The 16,784-nt window shown below is 39.0% G+C and overlaps 2 protein-coding genes across 3 annotated transcripts in view; one reads left to right on the top strand and one right to left on the bottom strand.

Moving 5' to 3' along the window:
• Positions 1–1,990, bottom strand: part of LOC102005343 (cytochrome P450 2J2-like) — a 62,621-nt gene extending 60,631 nt beyond the window's left edge. The window contains 1 exon segment of the mRNA XM_013520668.1: positions 1,984–1,990. Coding sequence (XP_013376122.1) covers positions 1,984–1,990 — 7 coding nt within the window.
• The window catches only part of LOC102014873 (cytochrome P450 2J2-like), a 51,521-nt gene continuing 35,356 nt past the window's right edge, over positions 620–16,784 (top strand). The window contains exons 1-5 of one of the 2 annotated variants that reach the window (XM_013520782.1): positions 2,142–2,208; positions 2,300–2,922; positions 5,035–5,184; positions 5,556–5,716; positions 8,070–8,246. In XM_013520782.1, coding sequence (XP_013376236.1) covers positions 5,043–5,184; positions 5,556–5,716; positions 8,070–8,246 — 480 coding nt within the window. In that variant the 5' untranslated portion in view covers positions 2,142–2,208; positions 2,300–2,922; positions 5,035–5,042. Of the gene's footprint in view, positions 2,209–2,299; positions 2,923–5,034; positions 5,185–5,555; positions 5,717–8,069; positions 8,247–16,784 lie in introns of both variants that reach the window. The other variant, XM_005397079.2, reaches the window with a different exon arrangement.

Below are 16,784 nucleotides of genomic sequence, written 5' to 3'. Positions count from 1 at the left end.
TTTTCAGACACTTCAAGTGGGACTAGGTTTAATCTAGAAAAATGAATCCACTTATCTATGTCTGCCACCTTAATGCAGTTGGTGTCACAGGATCACTGAAAATGAGCCCTTCTATATTGGCGTTTACTGGTCTGCTGGTATTCCCTGTCTCCAAGATTTCATAAGCACTTGATCTCCAGGGAAGACTCCAGGTGGTGCCTCTGGGCCAGGAGCTTGCAGGACTGTTCTCATACATTTGCACAGTCTATGGCACTTAGCCCAGATTGGTGAGATAGTTACTGTGATAGTCATAGCCTCTGGGCTAAAATCACATCAGAGGCTAGAAATGACCTTCCATGTAAGGTCTCAAAAGGGCTCAAACTCAGCCCAGTTTGTCCGTGTTACAGCCCTCATGAGTGCTATTGATAGCACTAAGTGCCAGAAGTGAGAGAGCTCTTGGCAAAGTTTTGCCAGAGTTGGCTTTAGGGTCTGGTTGGTTCTCTCTACCTATCCAGAAGATCGGTGCTACCAAGAGGAATGGAGGTAGTATTTAATTCCTAAAGCCTGTGCCACACCCTGAATTATTTGAGAGGTAAAGGCAGGTTCATTGTCACTCTGGAGAGACTGTGATAGTCCAAACCTGGGGATGATTTCTTTACCAAGCACATAGACGACCTCAGTAGCCTTTTTGAATGGGTAGGAAAGGCTTAAATCCAGCCTATAAAGGTGTCAGTTAGGACCAACATTTGTTTCAATCCTCTACATGTGCACATATGGGAGAAGTCTATTTCTCAGTGTTCTCCAGGGTATGTGCTCTCCTCCACACAGGTTCTAATGAAGGAGGTGGTTTGTCTTGCCCAGGTTGTTGTAGCCATAGACCTTGTAAGCTTTGCAGACCTGTGGAATGGCTGCCACTATTAGTCCCGGGCAAACTCAAGAGGCCATTTCCAATATAGCATCTCTTCCTATATAGAAAGACTCAAGAAACGTTTTTATAGTCTTCCACTGTCCCTTGAGGGAAGACTAGTTTGTTTTTAACTTCCACCAATATCTCTTTTAATTTTCCCTTGTCCGGAAGCCCTTTTATCTTCCTGAGAAGTATAGACTGGTAGAATGGTTCCTCAAGAACTGGAAATAGGGTCTGAATCTTAGAGGGCTGTACAGCTGCCCTTTCTGCCTCCCTATCAGCCTTTTTTTTACCAAGGAGACTTCAAACATGTCTCTTTAGTGCCCTTCATAGAGTTCCAAAGTTCAGACAGTTCAGCTCTCATTATACCACCCCTCCTACTCAAACATCTTCAGGCTTCTAACTGGAAAACAATTAGAAAACAAACAAAATACAGCTATTTCATTGGATTGTGAAGGTCTACAGTCTCACTATTCCAGAAAGGAAAATGACTTTCACCTTGTTGGCCTCATTCTTCTCCACAGAAGACTTTGAGAAATGATATTCTCTTTTTCAGCTGAGGAACTAAGGCTCAGAAAGTGAAGTGTCTTCCCCAAGAGCCCACTGCTACGAACCACAGAGCCCAGTCCTCACATAACACTAGAAACACAGGGACTGATGGATTTCTGCCTCCGCACTCCAGCACACTTCCCACTCACTAGCACGTCCTGGGAATGGGAGCACTCTTCTCAGGCTGCTTCACTAAGAAGTCTACCTTTGCTACATCTGACTTAGAATAAGCCCATCTCATCCTTCTTCAGCAGGCCAGGTGTGCTGACTTCTCTCTCTCCATTGGATTCTAGGATATGTCAGGTTAGAAGCACTGTTTATTTTATGGTGGTTGTATCCTGATGGCTCCTCTAAGGTAGATGCTCACTCAGTTCATAGGTTGAAGATGTGAATACACTTTTAAGGGAACTTCAATCCTGGAGTGTATTGAATTTGACTTGATTGAGAGAAGGGAAATAATTCAGAAATACATCCCTCAGAGCCAAGGTGCAGCCACTGCTCACACACACCCAGAATCCCTTCATGATAAGTCCTTTTGGTATACTTACCCTGCATCCCTGGACATGTACACCGGTGCATATTCAACTGAGACTATCTTACTGTTTTTTAGTATGTGAAGAAATATGGTAACCTTATTGGTATGGACTTTGCCGGCATCCCTGTAGTACTCGTAACTGGACTGCCCTTAATCAGAGAAGTCCTTACCCACACGGGCCAGAACTTTATGAACCGCCCTGTGAGCCCTATTCGAGAACGTGCATTTGGTAAAAATGGTAAGTTTCTTGACCATAGTAAGCATGTTTGAAATGCGCATGGTAGAGTACAAGTGCATCTGTGACTATAATTTTCTTAAACTGCTTCAAGCCAGCAACATTATGAAGTTTTGTCCATCGGAGGAAACCGAGTGCTTGCATTTCCTTCCTGGAGCACCTCCTCAGAGCGCTTGAGAGCAGCAGCCTTGATGGGGATCTGGAAGAGCCCACACATCCTCCAGGACTCCTCTGCATGCGGGGATGATAAAGTGACCACCTCAGCGTTCCCATCAGAGGAGGAGGCAATGCGCTTCCCCACTCTAACCTCTTCCCTTAGGAAAATGGGTGTGATTCTGCTTCATTCTGCTCCTGCCTCTGCTTGCCTCCAGTTTTTTATGCTCTATTTTTAAGGCCATAGCAGACAGTGTATCTAATACTTTCATGCATATTAGAACAGGTTGGCATGGATAATTAAGATCATCATTAAGTAAATTTAAACATTTAAACTTGGGAGTCAAACCTCAGTTTATTAAACCACCAGAGCATCCTTTACAGATGCTTCGAATTTCCCTTTGAAATAGTCCATGCATTCTACATGCCTTTACTGCCGTGGGAACCAGTGGTAGAAATAAACGGTAGAAGAATGAGAAGGACAGTTAGTGTACATGCCCTTTGTAACTGTCATTCTATTGAGAGAGAAGCACAGCACCCATGAACTCCAGTAATAAAAGACAGGTAAGTCCAAGAGACAGTTACTGGAAGTTCAAATGTAGTCCTGGAGTTTAGGGAAAGTTGATATGAGGAAAGACAATTTATTTAATAAATTGAAAATCAGCACTCAGTCAAGGTAAGTGTAATAAGAAGAGTCCCTACCATGAGAATAAGGTCAAAGAACCTGAGGAAATAAAAGTATCCAGTGATGCAAGCTCAGTGTTGTAAAGATAATTAAACGGAGTTAAAACTACCTAACTAGGAATAGCCCTTGCAAGTTTTTGTAAAGAACATTGGTTTTTATGCTAAGGACAGTGTTTTAAGCTCTTGAATGTTTTTAAATGAAGAAAAAATCATGCAAAGTACATTATTGAGACTCACTATGATAGTATGACAAGAGTACAGTATCTCAAGGGAACTTTGTAGATTTTAGTTTAGAGAAAATGACAGCTTAGATGAGGAAGGAAGGAAGAAATGACAGTATGTTAGGAAAGGATGGTAATGGTGACATGCATGGATTCCAGGTCATGGTTAGCTAAACCTAATAACACACAATGACTGCGCTGTAGGACAACAAGGGTTGAGATGTTTCTCACACAGGTACCTGATGGAAAGAGGAACACTTAGGAGAAGAAGGTATTTGGGTAGGTTTGGCTTTTTGGGGGGTACATGGTTAAAGTTAAGAACTTAAGGATGGATGTGCCAAGTTTACAGTGCTTTAAATTGGTAAAGGCAAATGTCAAGCATTCATTGCGTAATGAATATAGAGTTCTGGGATGCAAGCAGAGGTTTCTAGCAGTAGTTATTATTTAAAATTATAGGAGGTGATAAGATTTTCAGTGGAAATGTGGGGTGAGAAGAAAGGAGGCTGGAGACCTAATCATGAAGAGTTCATAGAAGAAAATAAACCACAAAATGAGGTGACAAATTGCTCACAGAGATTTGGGAAATATATGTCTGTGTGCTACACTGACCTCTACTGGAAAAGAGTCATTCAAACAAGAAGTGTGAAACTGGGCATGGTGGCTCACACCTGTAATCCCAGCACTCAGGAGGCTGAGGCAGGACGATTGCTGTGAGTTCAAGGCCAGCCTGAGCTAGAAAGTGAATTCAAGAGCAACCTGTACTACATAACATGACCTTGTCTCAAAAAGACAAAAAAACCCTGAAGCCAAAGCAGAACACCAAGTGTGTAGAGCTGAGGAAAGACCACATGAGATGAATTTGGAGATTTCACGGGATTCGCAGCAAACAGGACCATTTTAATGTGATAGTGAAGGTCCAAAACAGGCACATAAAGAAATTGAAGGGTGCTCTAGAAAGAAAGACATATAAAGAGCACTTGGCATTGCCTGTATCATGGAACAAATGTTTTATGGAACACAGTAAGGTGTTCTGCACTTTGCCTGTGCTGTTCTTTCTGGTGAGACATTCATTCCTTCTGCTTTCTTGAATAATTCTTCATCGTTTCAGGCCCAGCTCAGATAGGACTTCTCCTGTAAAGCCTTTTTCTGTCTTCTGTACCCATGAGATTTTGCCTCACCATGTCTGCATTACAGATCTTTAGCTTCACACTAATAGTTAAATGAACTTATCTCACTTCTAACTAAAGCATGGGGTTCCAGTACAGACAGACTAGAATTTGAACATCTGCTTATCAACTGTGTTACCTTGCAATGTTCTCTTTTTTTTTTTTTTTTTTTTTTTTTTTTTTTTTTTTTTTTTTGGTTTTTCTCCGGTACCGGGAACCGAACTCACGACCTTGCGCTTGCCAAGCAGGCGCTTTTGCCGCTGAGCTAAATCCCCAGCTCCGCAATGTTCTCTTTATCCTAATTCCTATTTCCTTAGATTTCTCATCAGTTACATAGGCTGGAGGTGATGCTATGTGAAAAGTATGCTGTGTAGTTTCTGTGAGCACCAAGTTACAAAATACATAAAAACACTCAAATGAGAAGCTAGTAAATGTTAGTCAGTACATGTCAGAATTATGTGCATTGCTCTGGGAGAATGTCTCTGAATAAATTTCAAGTGTATTAATGTTCCTTCTCCTTTTTATCTGGTGCACATGTGTGTACAGCTAACAGGTATTTGCATGATAGTATCAGAATACCATAATGCTGGCTTTCATTTCCCCAGGACTGATCATGTCCAGTGGCCAAATATGGAAGGAACAAAGAAGGTTCACCCTAACCACACTAAAGAACTTTGGTTTAGGAAAGAAGAGCTTAGAGGAACGCATCCAGGAGGAAGCCCACCACCTTGCTGAGGTCATAGCAGAGGAGAATGGTGAGCATTTCAGAGTCCAGGTATGGGGCGTTCATGCCATCCATTCATGGAACAGATCCTTACTGAGAGCCTAGATCCAACCTCGATGCCCAGCAGTGTGTTAGGCACTGGGATGGAATGGTGACCACCTTCCAATGAGAATGTCTTTAAAGAGGACACAGTTATACATGCAGGAAGCATGTTACTAAATTTAAACGGTGATCATAAATTTAATTACCGTGACACTGAACAAGACCTTACCGTATCTTAGATGCTGTGGCTAGAGCTTCAAATATGGTTCTCTAGTAGGTCTCTAGAACTGAATTTCTGTAGAACATAGAGACAAATCAGTGGTTTTTGAAGAACCCATCTCTTCCTTCCTCCACCTCCAGGACAGCCTTTCAACCCTCACTTCAAGATCAACAATGCAGTTTCCAATATAATTTGCTCTATCATCTTTGGGGAGCGCTTTGACTACGAAGACGGTCAGTTTCAGGAGCTGCTGAGCTTATTGGATGAGGTTGCTCATTTGGAAGCATCTCCTGTGTGCCAAGTAAGTGCTTCTCTTCCTGCACCTTGAGAAAGAATATCGGGCTGATGTCAGACCCAAATGGGTTCTTCTTTTGGTTTTCTTGCTGTTTGAACAAAAAGTACAAGAAGTTTCCATTGAACTTAACAAAGACTACTTAAAATGGATCTGTTAAGTTCAGTTATTCTTTTCTTTCTCTTTTTCTTTCTTTTTGTATTGGAATTGGTCATTGAACCCTGGGTCTCAGGCACAGTAGGCAAGCATTTAACTACTAAGCTACACTCCCTAGTACAATGCTAATGTTTCTTTCTTTCTCTTTCTTTCTTTCTTTCCTTCTTTCCTTTCTTTCTTTCATTCTTTTCCTTTTTTATTTCTTTCTTTCTTGTTCACTTACTTGCTTTCCTTCCTTCTTTCTTTTCTTTCTTTTTCTTTTTTTTTTCTTAGACAGGATTTTGCTATGTCATCTGGGCTGAACTTGAACTCAATATGTAGCCCAAGCTGACCTTGAAGTTGCAATGATTGTCTTGCCTCAGCCTCCTGAGTGCTGGGTTTATAAGTGTGACCACCGTGTCTAGTTAACATTTTTAATTATTAAACACTTACTACATACAAAAATATTTCTATCATTCACATAAACTACAGAATTTTACATGACCTGCATCTATATTGGTCTTTTTAACAGAACAACAATACGGCTCTTGCCTTTGAGTCTCTCTGTTCTCCATGTTCTACCCTATGTACTCCTATTTTTTGTCCCTCGGAGGCATTTTTCTGCATGCAGTTTGACGTTCAGCAGGTTTTTTGAGATTCATCTGAATCTTTTTTTACACAAACTAACATTCTGTTTTGTGAATATGCTTCAGTGGTTAATCAATATTTTACTGCTGGCCTTTCAGTTGTTTCCAGGTATTGAATGCTATGAATAAGTTGGCATTAGCATTGCTGTGCAGGTGTTCACACAGACATGTCCTACTTTTCTTGCATATATATGTAGGCATAAAAGAAAGTCAAATATTTCAAAACTGCTGTCGTGGTTCCTGAAGGAACCAGTGGTTCCTTCTTTCTGGAGCTTGAAGCTTACCAAAAACTGATGCTGGGTTAGGATGACTCCTGGCAAACGGAAAGGGTATAATAAGTGTGAACCATTTTAATTATTGTCAAAGTTGCTTTGTGTTCCTTATCCTCATGCTTAGTCATGGAAGTCCCAAGTCCAGCAGTTCCATTTGCTTTCCTCCTATTAAGAGAGAGCTAGAACATCAGGAAGGTTTAATGGTTGCCTAGGGAAAAGGAAATTCTTGGGAGGGAAATAAACAGGGTAATAGGGTAGGGTTAATAAACATTTCTTGGAGTCCCCCTGTGTACCAGACATTTTGATGGGTAATTCAGCACACTTTGTCTCTGGTAATTTTCACAACAATCCCATAAAAATGAAACAAAGCAACATGTATGCAAGCTGATATCTGAACGTGGAAGCAAATGAGACAACAGTCTACGCTTCCTGTGTTATGTACCGTATGTATCTCTTGTCATGCAGTCTGCAGAGTCACCCTAGGACCTCACCCAGAGATGCACCCCTTAACTAGAAGCTAGTTGAAGGATCAAAAAGTAGATTATTATGATGATTATAACTATTATCAAAGTATTATAACTGGAAAGTAGCAGAATACTCACAGTGATGTCTGTCTCATTTGGAGTCCAGATATTTGTATTTCATTCTTCTATTCACTTCTCACTTATGTTCATCTCACCAGCACTTTATTTCTGCATAAAATACCAAGTCTTACCCAGATGGAGAGATTTCAGCATACTAGTCAAGACCACCATATACAATCCATTGCATGGGCATGGAATCACAATTAGTGATACCTCCATGAAGGACAATAAATCAGAGAAATCACAGAAAACAAGTGGCCGATCTGTAGGGGCCAGTGCTATAGTGCTTGTAGGCCAAAGGAGTGACTTTGGTCTTTAGTATAAGGAAAAGCAATTGGACAGTTGATAACTAAGGAAGAAAACCATGTGGTCAGAATGTTTAAGGATCCCTCTGGCAGCTGCATAGAACAGTAGGCTGGGAATCGGTTAAGAGAGGAATCAGGAAATATTAAAGCAATGTCAACATCCAAGTACCCCTACCTGGAACAAGCTAGTACTTTGCAGTAGTGTGGCAAGCACGTGCAGGGCAGTGAGAAGTGGTCTGAAGCTCAGTATATGTTGGATGGAGAATTGAAATTCCTTCAACAGAGATGAGAGAGAAAAGAGGCGTTCAAGGTGACACCAAAGTGTAAGTGTGAGCAAATAAAAGAGATGGAAGAAGGTGATCATGAAAAGTTCAAAAACACACGTTTTTTTCCACAATTATTTTGTTTCTCTCAATTAGATCTACACTATCTTTCCGGGGACAATGAAGTTCCTTCCTGGACCTCATCAAACTCTCTTCAGAGACTGGGACAAACTGAAAGCATTTGTTTCTCACATGATTGAAAGTCACAGGAGAGACTGGAATCCTGATGTGATGAGAGATTTTATTGATGCATACCTCAAAGAAATGGCACAGGTGAGAAAAACAAAGTTGTTTCCTGTGTTTTGTTTTCAGAGAACACATAGCTGTATGTTAGCTTCAAATTGCAGGTATGACAACTGTGTGCAAACTCTGGATTAAAATAGCACAGTACTCTGTTGCAGTTCTAGATGACAGAAATTCAAGATCAGATTCACTGGGGGAAAGTCAAGGTGATGTCCAGGCCAGCCTGTTTTGGAGGTTTGAAGAACCCACCTCCATGACTCTTCCCCCTTCTAGAGGCCAACTGCATTCCTTGTGTTGTGGTACCTTCCTCGATCTTCAGTACCATCAGAATGTAGCATCCTCTCTCCTCTCTGATCTTGACTTTCGTCTGTACATCATCTTTCTCTGAGTCTCACAATCTTGCTTCCCTCCTATAAGCATTATTCAGGATAATCTTTTCATCTGAAAATTCTTAAATTAATCACATCTGCAAAGTCCCTTTGACATATAAATTAACACACAAAAGACTGAGATAAGGACATCCTTGTAGCTCATTATGTAGCCCATCACAGGGAGTAAAAATAGAGACAGTATTTCATTTATGTATTTATCTTATGTAGTTTTATTTTTTGTTTTGATACTGGGGATCAAACCCATGAACTTGTGCTTGCCAGAAAGGTGCTTGTGCCACTGAGCTATATCCCCAGCCCAAGGCAGTATTTCATATGTGTAGGTTATTATTAACTCAGGAATGCTGGGACAATCAGAAATAAAAATAAATGTCTAATGACACTTGGCTTATGGCCTTGAAAATGTCCAATATACTACCTTCTCATCCCTTACTCCAGTGGTGGCAGACATATGCTGCGCATGCTACAGCAGGCTCTTATCATTGAAATCCCTAAAACGTTTACCCTCACTGCAATTCTCTTCCCCTATTTAAACCTGAAGGAGTGGTGGTACACAAAGGGGAAAACAGCAATTGAGCTTCAGATGTTCATTTTCTTTTTTTTTTTTTTTTGGTTTTTCTCCGGTACCGGGAACCGAACTCACAACCTTGCGCTTGCCAGGCAGGCGCTTTGCCGCTGAGCTAAATCCCCAGCCCCCAGATGTTCATTTTCTTATTACTTGGGACTGAGCCTAGTTACCTGCCCCTTCTCTCAGCCCCCACTTCAGAGCACAGGTAAACCTGAGTTGGATGCCAGATTTAACCTAAAGGTCTGAAGGGGGGCTTCTCAGCTGCCACACCCCATATCATGCATTTTCAAACATTACAGGTGAGAAGCACTACAAAGCCAAACTGAATACATGGCCTTGAGCACAGTGACCTGTTGCTAGTAAATATCAATGAATCAGTGTCAGAAACTGTGATTCATCAGAAAATGGACTTCTCCCATAGTGTGTAAAATGTGAACTTGTTTCCATTTTCCCTCTTACTCCACTTTACTGGCATAATATTTAGACAATAATATTTAGACATAATATTTAATATTTTTTCCTTCTTAGAGGAGGAGTCTTTGCCTGTGGTATGCAACTGCGGGACCATCAACGTTAAGAAAAATTTTGAAAAATTGAATCTTCCCAAAAAAGTGGAAAAGATGATAGAAAAATCACATGCAGTTATTGAAGAAATAAGATTTAAGGTGGAAAAGACTAATAGGGAATTTTTTATTTATTTATTTATTTATTTATTGTCTTTTTTTGAGACAGGGTCTCGCTATGTAGTTTGGACTGGAAAATTATGGGTGTAAGTAAATAATTGCCTGCAAAACCTAACCTGCAAAATTATAGGTATAAGTAAATAATTATCTTGATTTTCTATTTTGTATTAGTATGTTTCCAGTACATAGTGCTTCCATTCCTTTGTGGGGAGTTGGCGCATGTATGTAATGCATCTTAACTCCTTTCTTGAGCTCAGTTTGTAGCCCAGGATGGCCTCACACTCACAACAATCCTCCTGCCTCAGCCTCCACAGGGTACGCCACCACACTGAGCTACTAAGAGAGAGTTAGGACCATATTTATACAAACAAGGATTCAGTTTATTTTTTATGCTATGAACAGAAACATTTATTTGCTGCAGTTCTTTTGTATCTCACAGAATTCATGTCATTTTAGAGGGTGCATAGTATGTCCATTTTATAAAACAAGAGAATGAAGGACAGAAATGTGGACTAATGTGCCCTATGTCATCCATCAAATAAGTGATATAGCAGATACAGAAGGCCCATCTGTCTCCTTTTAATCTCATTTTCTTCCCATTGTATTCCTGTTGTGGCAAAACTGAGTCCAGGAAAGGAACAACACTTGAGAAGTCAGGAGGAGGTCCTGGCTGGGATATTACACAGGTGGTCCTGGCTGGGATATTATACAGGTGGTCCTGGCTGGGATATCTTCCAATAAAAGCCAGGTGGCGAGTGTCCATCAGCCAGCAGTTTTATATAAGGTAAATGCGAGGGCTACAAAGGTGGGACAGGACAGCCTGGCAGTTTCTTCTGATTAGCTGTCAAGATGAGGTTATCAGTTACAGGGCTGGATTAATGACCGTCAGTTGCAAAACTATATGAATGCCCACAAAGCTTGGTACAATCAAGTATCCTGAATGTTTGGTTGACTCTCGTGGTTACAGGGGTCAAGAAAGCAATTATGGAACCATGAGACAGGTAAAGAGCTAGACAGTTTCAAAGGGGGCAAAGTTTTAAAAAAGAACAATTTTTCCTTGTGCAGTTTTTGCTTTTTATTCCTAACCTGCAAAAGTATAGGTATAAGTAAATAATTATCTTGATTTTCTACTTTGTATTAGTATGTTTCTGGTACATAGTGCTTGCTTTCCTTTGTGTGGAGTTGGTGTGTGTATGTAATGCATCTTAACTCCTTTCTCATCCCCTATGCGTCCCCTCCTTCTCACTGCCTGGCATCTGTTGATCTCTTTCCTATTTGAGAACCGTCTATCTCCAGACTTCTTATTATTTCTCTTTTTTATTTTGCTCAATGTTTACATTTTGGGTTTCTCATATAAGAAAAAACATGCTGTATTTAAATTTTATGTTTGATTTATTTCACTTAACATTATCGTCTTGAGGTGTATCCATTTTCCCTTCAATGAATCAAGTTTATCTTTCTTGATGGTAGAGCAGTACACCACTGTGGGTAAATAATACATTTTCTTTATCCATTCATCTGTTGATGGGCATATAGGCTGCTTCTAAGATTTTGCTATTATAAATTGTGCTGCTATGGACATGGGAAGGTATGGATCACCGTAATATGATGTCTTTAACTCTTTTGGGAAAATACAGAGAAGAAGAATAGCTGGGTCAAATGGAATTTCTATTTTTAGTTTGGTAAGGAATCTCCATGCTTATTTCCAGAGTGGTTATACTAGTTTATATTCTGACCAACAGTGTAGAGGGATTCTTTTTGCTGCAGCCTCACCAACATTAATTACTACTCGATACTTTTTTGATGATGTGCATTCTTTCAGGTGTAAAATGGAATCTTTGTGTTGTTTTTATTTGAATTTCTGTGATGGCCTGCAAAGTTGGGCCATTTTTCATGTATTTATTGACCATTTGTGGTTCTTTTGCGAGGACCTATGCATTTCACTTGCCTAGTTTTGATGAGGCCTTTTTTCCCTTTGAGTCTCTTATGAAGTATATAAGTTTTTTGAATTCTGTATATATTCTAGATATTAGCCCTCTGCCTGAGGACTAGCTGGCAGAAATATTTTTTCCATTCTGTAGGTTGTCTTTCACTCTGTTGGCTGTGTCTTTCACTGCACAGAACATTTTTACATGGTACGGTGCCATTTGTTGATTTTTGGTACTATTTCCTCTGCGCTGGGACTGTGTTCAGAAAGTCCTTTCCAATGACTTCAAGAATTTCTTCTGTTTAGCCTTGCAGCAATTTGAGCATTTCTGTTTTAACATTTAGTTCTTTGATCTTTTTATTTTAATTTAGAATATAGTGACAGATATGGGTGTAGAGTCAATGTTCTGCTTGGGGATGACCAGTTTTCCTGACACCTTTTGTTAAAGTTTCCTTTTCTCTGGTGTACATTACTGGATGTATCATCAAAGATCAAATGGTTGAATGTGCTTTCTGCATCTTCTGTTCTGGTCCACTGATCCTCATGCATGTTTTTGTGCCACTACCATGTTGTTTTTATTACTGTAGCTTTGAAATATAACTTCAAGTCCTGGATTTTTAAATTTTTTGGTACCAGGAGTCAAACTCAGGACCTTGCGCTTGCCAGTCAGGCACTTGTGACACTGAGCTACATCCACAGCCCCAAGTCCAGGAGTTTGAGGCTTCCCACTTGGCCCTTGTTACCCAGAAATGATTTTGTTGTTTTCAGTCTCTTCTGTTTCCACATGGATTTTAATATTGTTGTTCCCCTTCCTGTGAAGAATGCGGTTAGCATTTTGATCAAGTGCATTAAATCTATCAATTTTGGAAATATAGCCATTTTGATTATATTGGCTCTGCCGATCCAGAAACATCTGTTTTCTGATGTCCACTTTGACTCTTTTTTCAAGGTTTTGTATATCTCACCATAGAGATCTTTCACTTCCTAAGTTAGGTTAATTCCAAGGTACTTAATTTATTTTTGGTGCTATTATGAATGGTATTGTTTATCCTAGGATTTTTCTCATTTGATTCATCACTGGTGTACAGAAAAGATGCTGATTTTTTTTCCCATGTTAATGTGTATCCTGATACATTGTTTAATTTGGTTATTAATTCTAGGAATCTTTTCACAGGATTTTTTTGCCTTCTTTGTAGAAAATCATGGCATCTGCAAATAACGGTTGTTCTTCCGTGTTTATACATATTGCTTCATTTTTCTTGCCTAATGTTGTGAATACTATGCTAAATAGGATTGGTGACAGTGGATAGCCTTCTTTTGTTCTTGATTTTTGAGGACAAAATTACAATTTTTCCCATTAAATATGATGTTAATGCAGTGTTTTCATAAATGGCATTTATCAGATTGAGATGATGTCCATCAATACCTATTTTTCTTTAGTGTTTATAACATGAAAAGATGTGGAATTTTGTCAAATGTTTTTTCCTGAATCTATTGCTATGGTCATGTGATTTTTGTTTTTGCTTCTGTTTATGTTATGTATTACATTTTTATTTGCATTTATTGAACCGCCCTTACATCCCTAAACACTACTTGATCATGATGTATAATCTTTTGAATGATTTGTTGCATTCTGTTTGCCAGTATCTTGTTAAAGGTTTTTGCATCCATATTACATGAAGAGATCAGTCTGTTGACCTTTGTTGGTTTAATCCTGGTCTGGTTTTGGAAGCAGGACAATGCTTGCTTCCAGGAATGATTTTGGGAATACTCCTTCCCTTTCAATTTCATTAAAGATCTTCAGTGGTACTGGTGTTAGATCTTATCTGTAGTTTTTGTGGAATTCAGCAATGAATCCACTTGGACCTGGACTTTTCTTGATAGGTATTTTATCAGTGCTTTAATTTAATTGCCTATTGTAGGAGTATTCAGTATTTTTAGATCTTTTTGATTCACTTTTGGTAATCCATGTCTAAGAATTTATCCATTTTTTGTGAATTCTCTTATTGGTATGCATGCCTGAAAATTAGTTATTAATAATCTTGATTTAGGTAGTGTGCATTGTGATTTTTGCATTTCTAATTGCATTAATGTGGATTTTTCTCTCCTTTTTTGTTTAGATTGGGTAGGGGTTTATCTATTTTGTTTATTGTTTTGAAGAACCAACTGTTCCAGTCATTAATTTCTTCTATTGGCTTTTGGTCTGAATTTTGTTGGTTTTTATTGTGCTCTTTATAATTTCCTTACTTTTCTTAATTTTGAGTTTGGATTGCTTTTGTTTCTCTAGGGCTTTAAGGTATACAGTTAGGCTGTTTATTCGGGTGCACTCTGTTTTTGTGATGTATGCATTCAAAGCCGAGAACTGTCCTCTTAGGACTGCTGTCATCTCATCCCATTCATTCTGGTATTTGTATTGGCAGTATTTTTTAGTTCTAGAGACTGTCTTGTTTCTTCCTTGCTTTTTTCTGTAGTCCATTGATTATTTAAGAGTGTATTTAAGAGAATATTTGATCTAGGTATGGTAGTGAAGTATTGAGGACTCACATTCTAAATGTGTTTACATTTATCTGATCTTTTGTAGCCACTAATGTTTGTTTCCTAAAGTTAGGTATGCTGGTGTTTGGTGTATACATGGATAATTGTTATCTCTTTGTGAAAGGAAAACGCTGAAAGACATCCTCCCATGGCTTCTGACCCTTCCCTACATTTTCTTAGCCTCATAGTAACAGCAATACCCCTAGTTAACTGGCCTGGTTTACTTCATGTTTATAAAAATGACCATTCCAGACCAAGAAGCTCTCAGCTTAATAAGTGTAGAGAATCTTGCACAAATGTGAAATGGTCCAGTGACCATAGACTAGATGACCTGATTCTTGATTTTTTTTGTATGAGGAATCAAACTCAGGAACTTGCACTTGCCAGGCAGGCATGATTCTTGATTTTTAGACACTAAGTTCATTTTGGTTAAATGTGTTTCTTTTATATGGCATTCCATTGGATATTGATTCTTAATTCATTCTGCCAATCTCTGCTTTTGATTGGGAATCATGACCATTCACATTTAGAGTTATAAATGAAAGGTATTGGCTTATTTTGTCTTGCTTTATTTTCCTATTGTTATCCCCTTCATCCTGCTTGACTGCTAACCACTCTTCCCTACACACACTGTAATCATTCTATTAGACTTTTTGGCATCATTGGTTTGTGTCTTACAAGGCTATCCTTGAACATTTTTTGGAGAATTTTTTGGTGGGCATGAATTCTTTAGGTGGTCTTTGTCAAGGAAATAGCTTATTTCCCCATCAGTTTTGGAATAGTTTTTGCAGGATTGTCTTGGTTACTTTTCTCTTACTGCTGAGACAAGTTAACTGACACAAAAATTAAGGAAAGCAAGGCTTATTTAGCTTACAGTTTGTGGAGGTTTCAGTCCATAGGTGGCTGGCTCCAAGGCAGGGTGGCACATGGCAGAAGGCAACAGTTCATGGCGGCAGCAAATAGCAAAAGCAGCAAGAGCAAAGAGGAGTGGTGGTGGAGTCAAGCAGCCTCTTTCCCTCCCTTACACTGTATGCAAACTACCTGCCTCAGGGTGGGTGTGGCACTCACACCCATAATTCCAACATTGGACCATGAATCAATCATAAACTGTAGAATCCTGCCCCATGACTGCATGAGGCTTTGGGGGGACATCCAGACACAAACCATAACAAGGATATATTGTCCTGGGCTGGAAGTTGTTTTCTTTTACATCTTGTAACACTCTGGTCTTTAGGGTGTGTGTTGAAAGTCCACAGTAATTTTAATGGGTTTATCTTTATAAGTGGTTTATTGCTTTTCTCTGACCACTTGACTCTGCTCTTGTGCTGAACTTCCAGGATTTTACCTGTGATGTGTCAGAGAGGTGATATTTTTGGTCATAGCTATTTGGGGTTCTATATGCCTTTCTTCTCTGTATATTCAATTTCTTTTCTCTTATGTGTAACATTTTCTGCTATTATTTAAGTAAACACATATTTATGCTATTTGTGCTTTCTGCTGATTTTTTGCTAACTATAATTAAACTTAGGTTACTATTCTTTGCATCAGGTAAGAGCTTTGGGTCCTTTTTAAATGTTCAGTTACTGTTCTAAGATATCTGTCATTAATTAATCACCCATAATAGCCCTGTCTTCTAGTCCTCACACTGTCTTCACATTGGTCAACTCTGCTGCCCATACTTGCAATAAAATTTTTAATCTTCTAGTTTCTATTTGTAACCTTTTTATGGATTCTAATAACTTTCTACATTGGTCATTCATGTTTTGCATCATTTTACTTAGCTTGCTAGCTCTCTATTCATGTATTTTGTAGACATGTTGATCATCTTGTTTATGTGGCCCATTATCTGTTTACTCATGTCTTTTGTGATCTTGCTAAATGCCTTATTGATCTATTTTATTATCTCCTCTGTTATCTTTTTTGAATAATTCAAGTGTGCTGTGTTTGGTTTTCTCCCCTTTCATACCCCGTAGATCAGTTTTAGGGGAGTTGGGAGTTTGGGGAGGTATTTTGTTGCCTTGCCTTCTCCTGTTTCTATCTTTGTTTGTTTGTTTATTTTTTGTATTGAAGCTTCTGGGTTGATTATAGCAGTAAGCATTGTTCCTCTTCTGGAGACCTCTTTAGTTAATGTCTACTCTTCAGTGGTTCCTTCTTAGTGTTACTATTGGCCTTTGCCTCTGTCCCAGGATCCAGTCACCTCCATTTATCTTGGAAGAAAGAGTGCAGCATATTTGGTCTAGTACCCATGTCTTATAATGGGCCACAGTATTGTTTTTTTTTTTGTTTTTTTTTGTTTTTTTTAATTTTTTTTTTTTATTTTAAGGATAAAAGGAGGGAAACATTAACAGACATACAACATTTTACAACATATCAGAAGCACAATACAGACAATACAGAGTTACAAACAAAGTGGTAGGGAATTAACAATGGTGGTTGTATTACATATTGATATCTTCAAAGTGGCTT

Source organism: Chinchilla lanigera, unplaced genomic scaffold (assembly GCF_000276665.1).
Source record: "Chinchilla lanigera isolate Chin_1 unplaced genomic scaffold, ChiLan1.0 scaffold00056, whole genome shotgun sequence".
NCBI lineage: Eukaryota > Metazoa > Chordata > Mammalia > Rodentia > Chinchillidae > Chinchilla > Chinchilla lanigera.
Note: the sequence above shows the minus strand (reverse complement) of the source record. Positions and strands in the feature narration are given on the sequence as shown.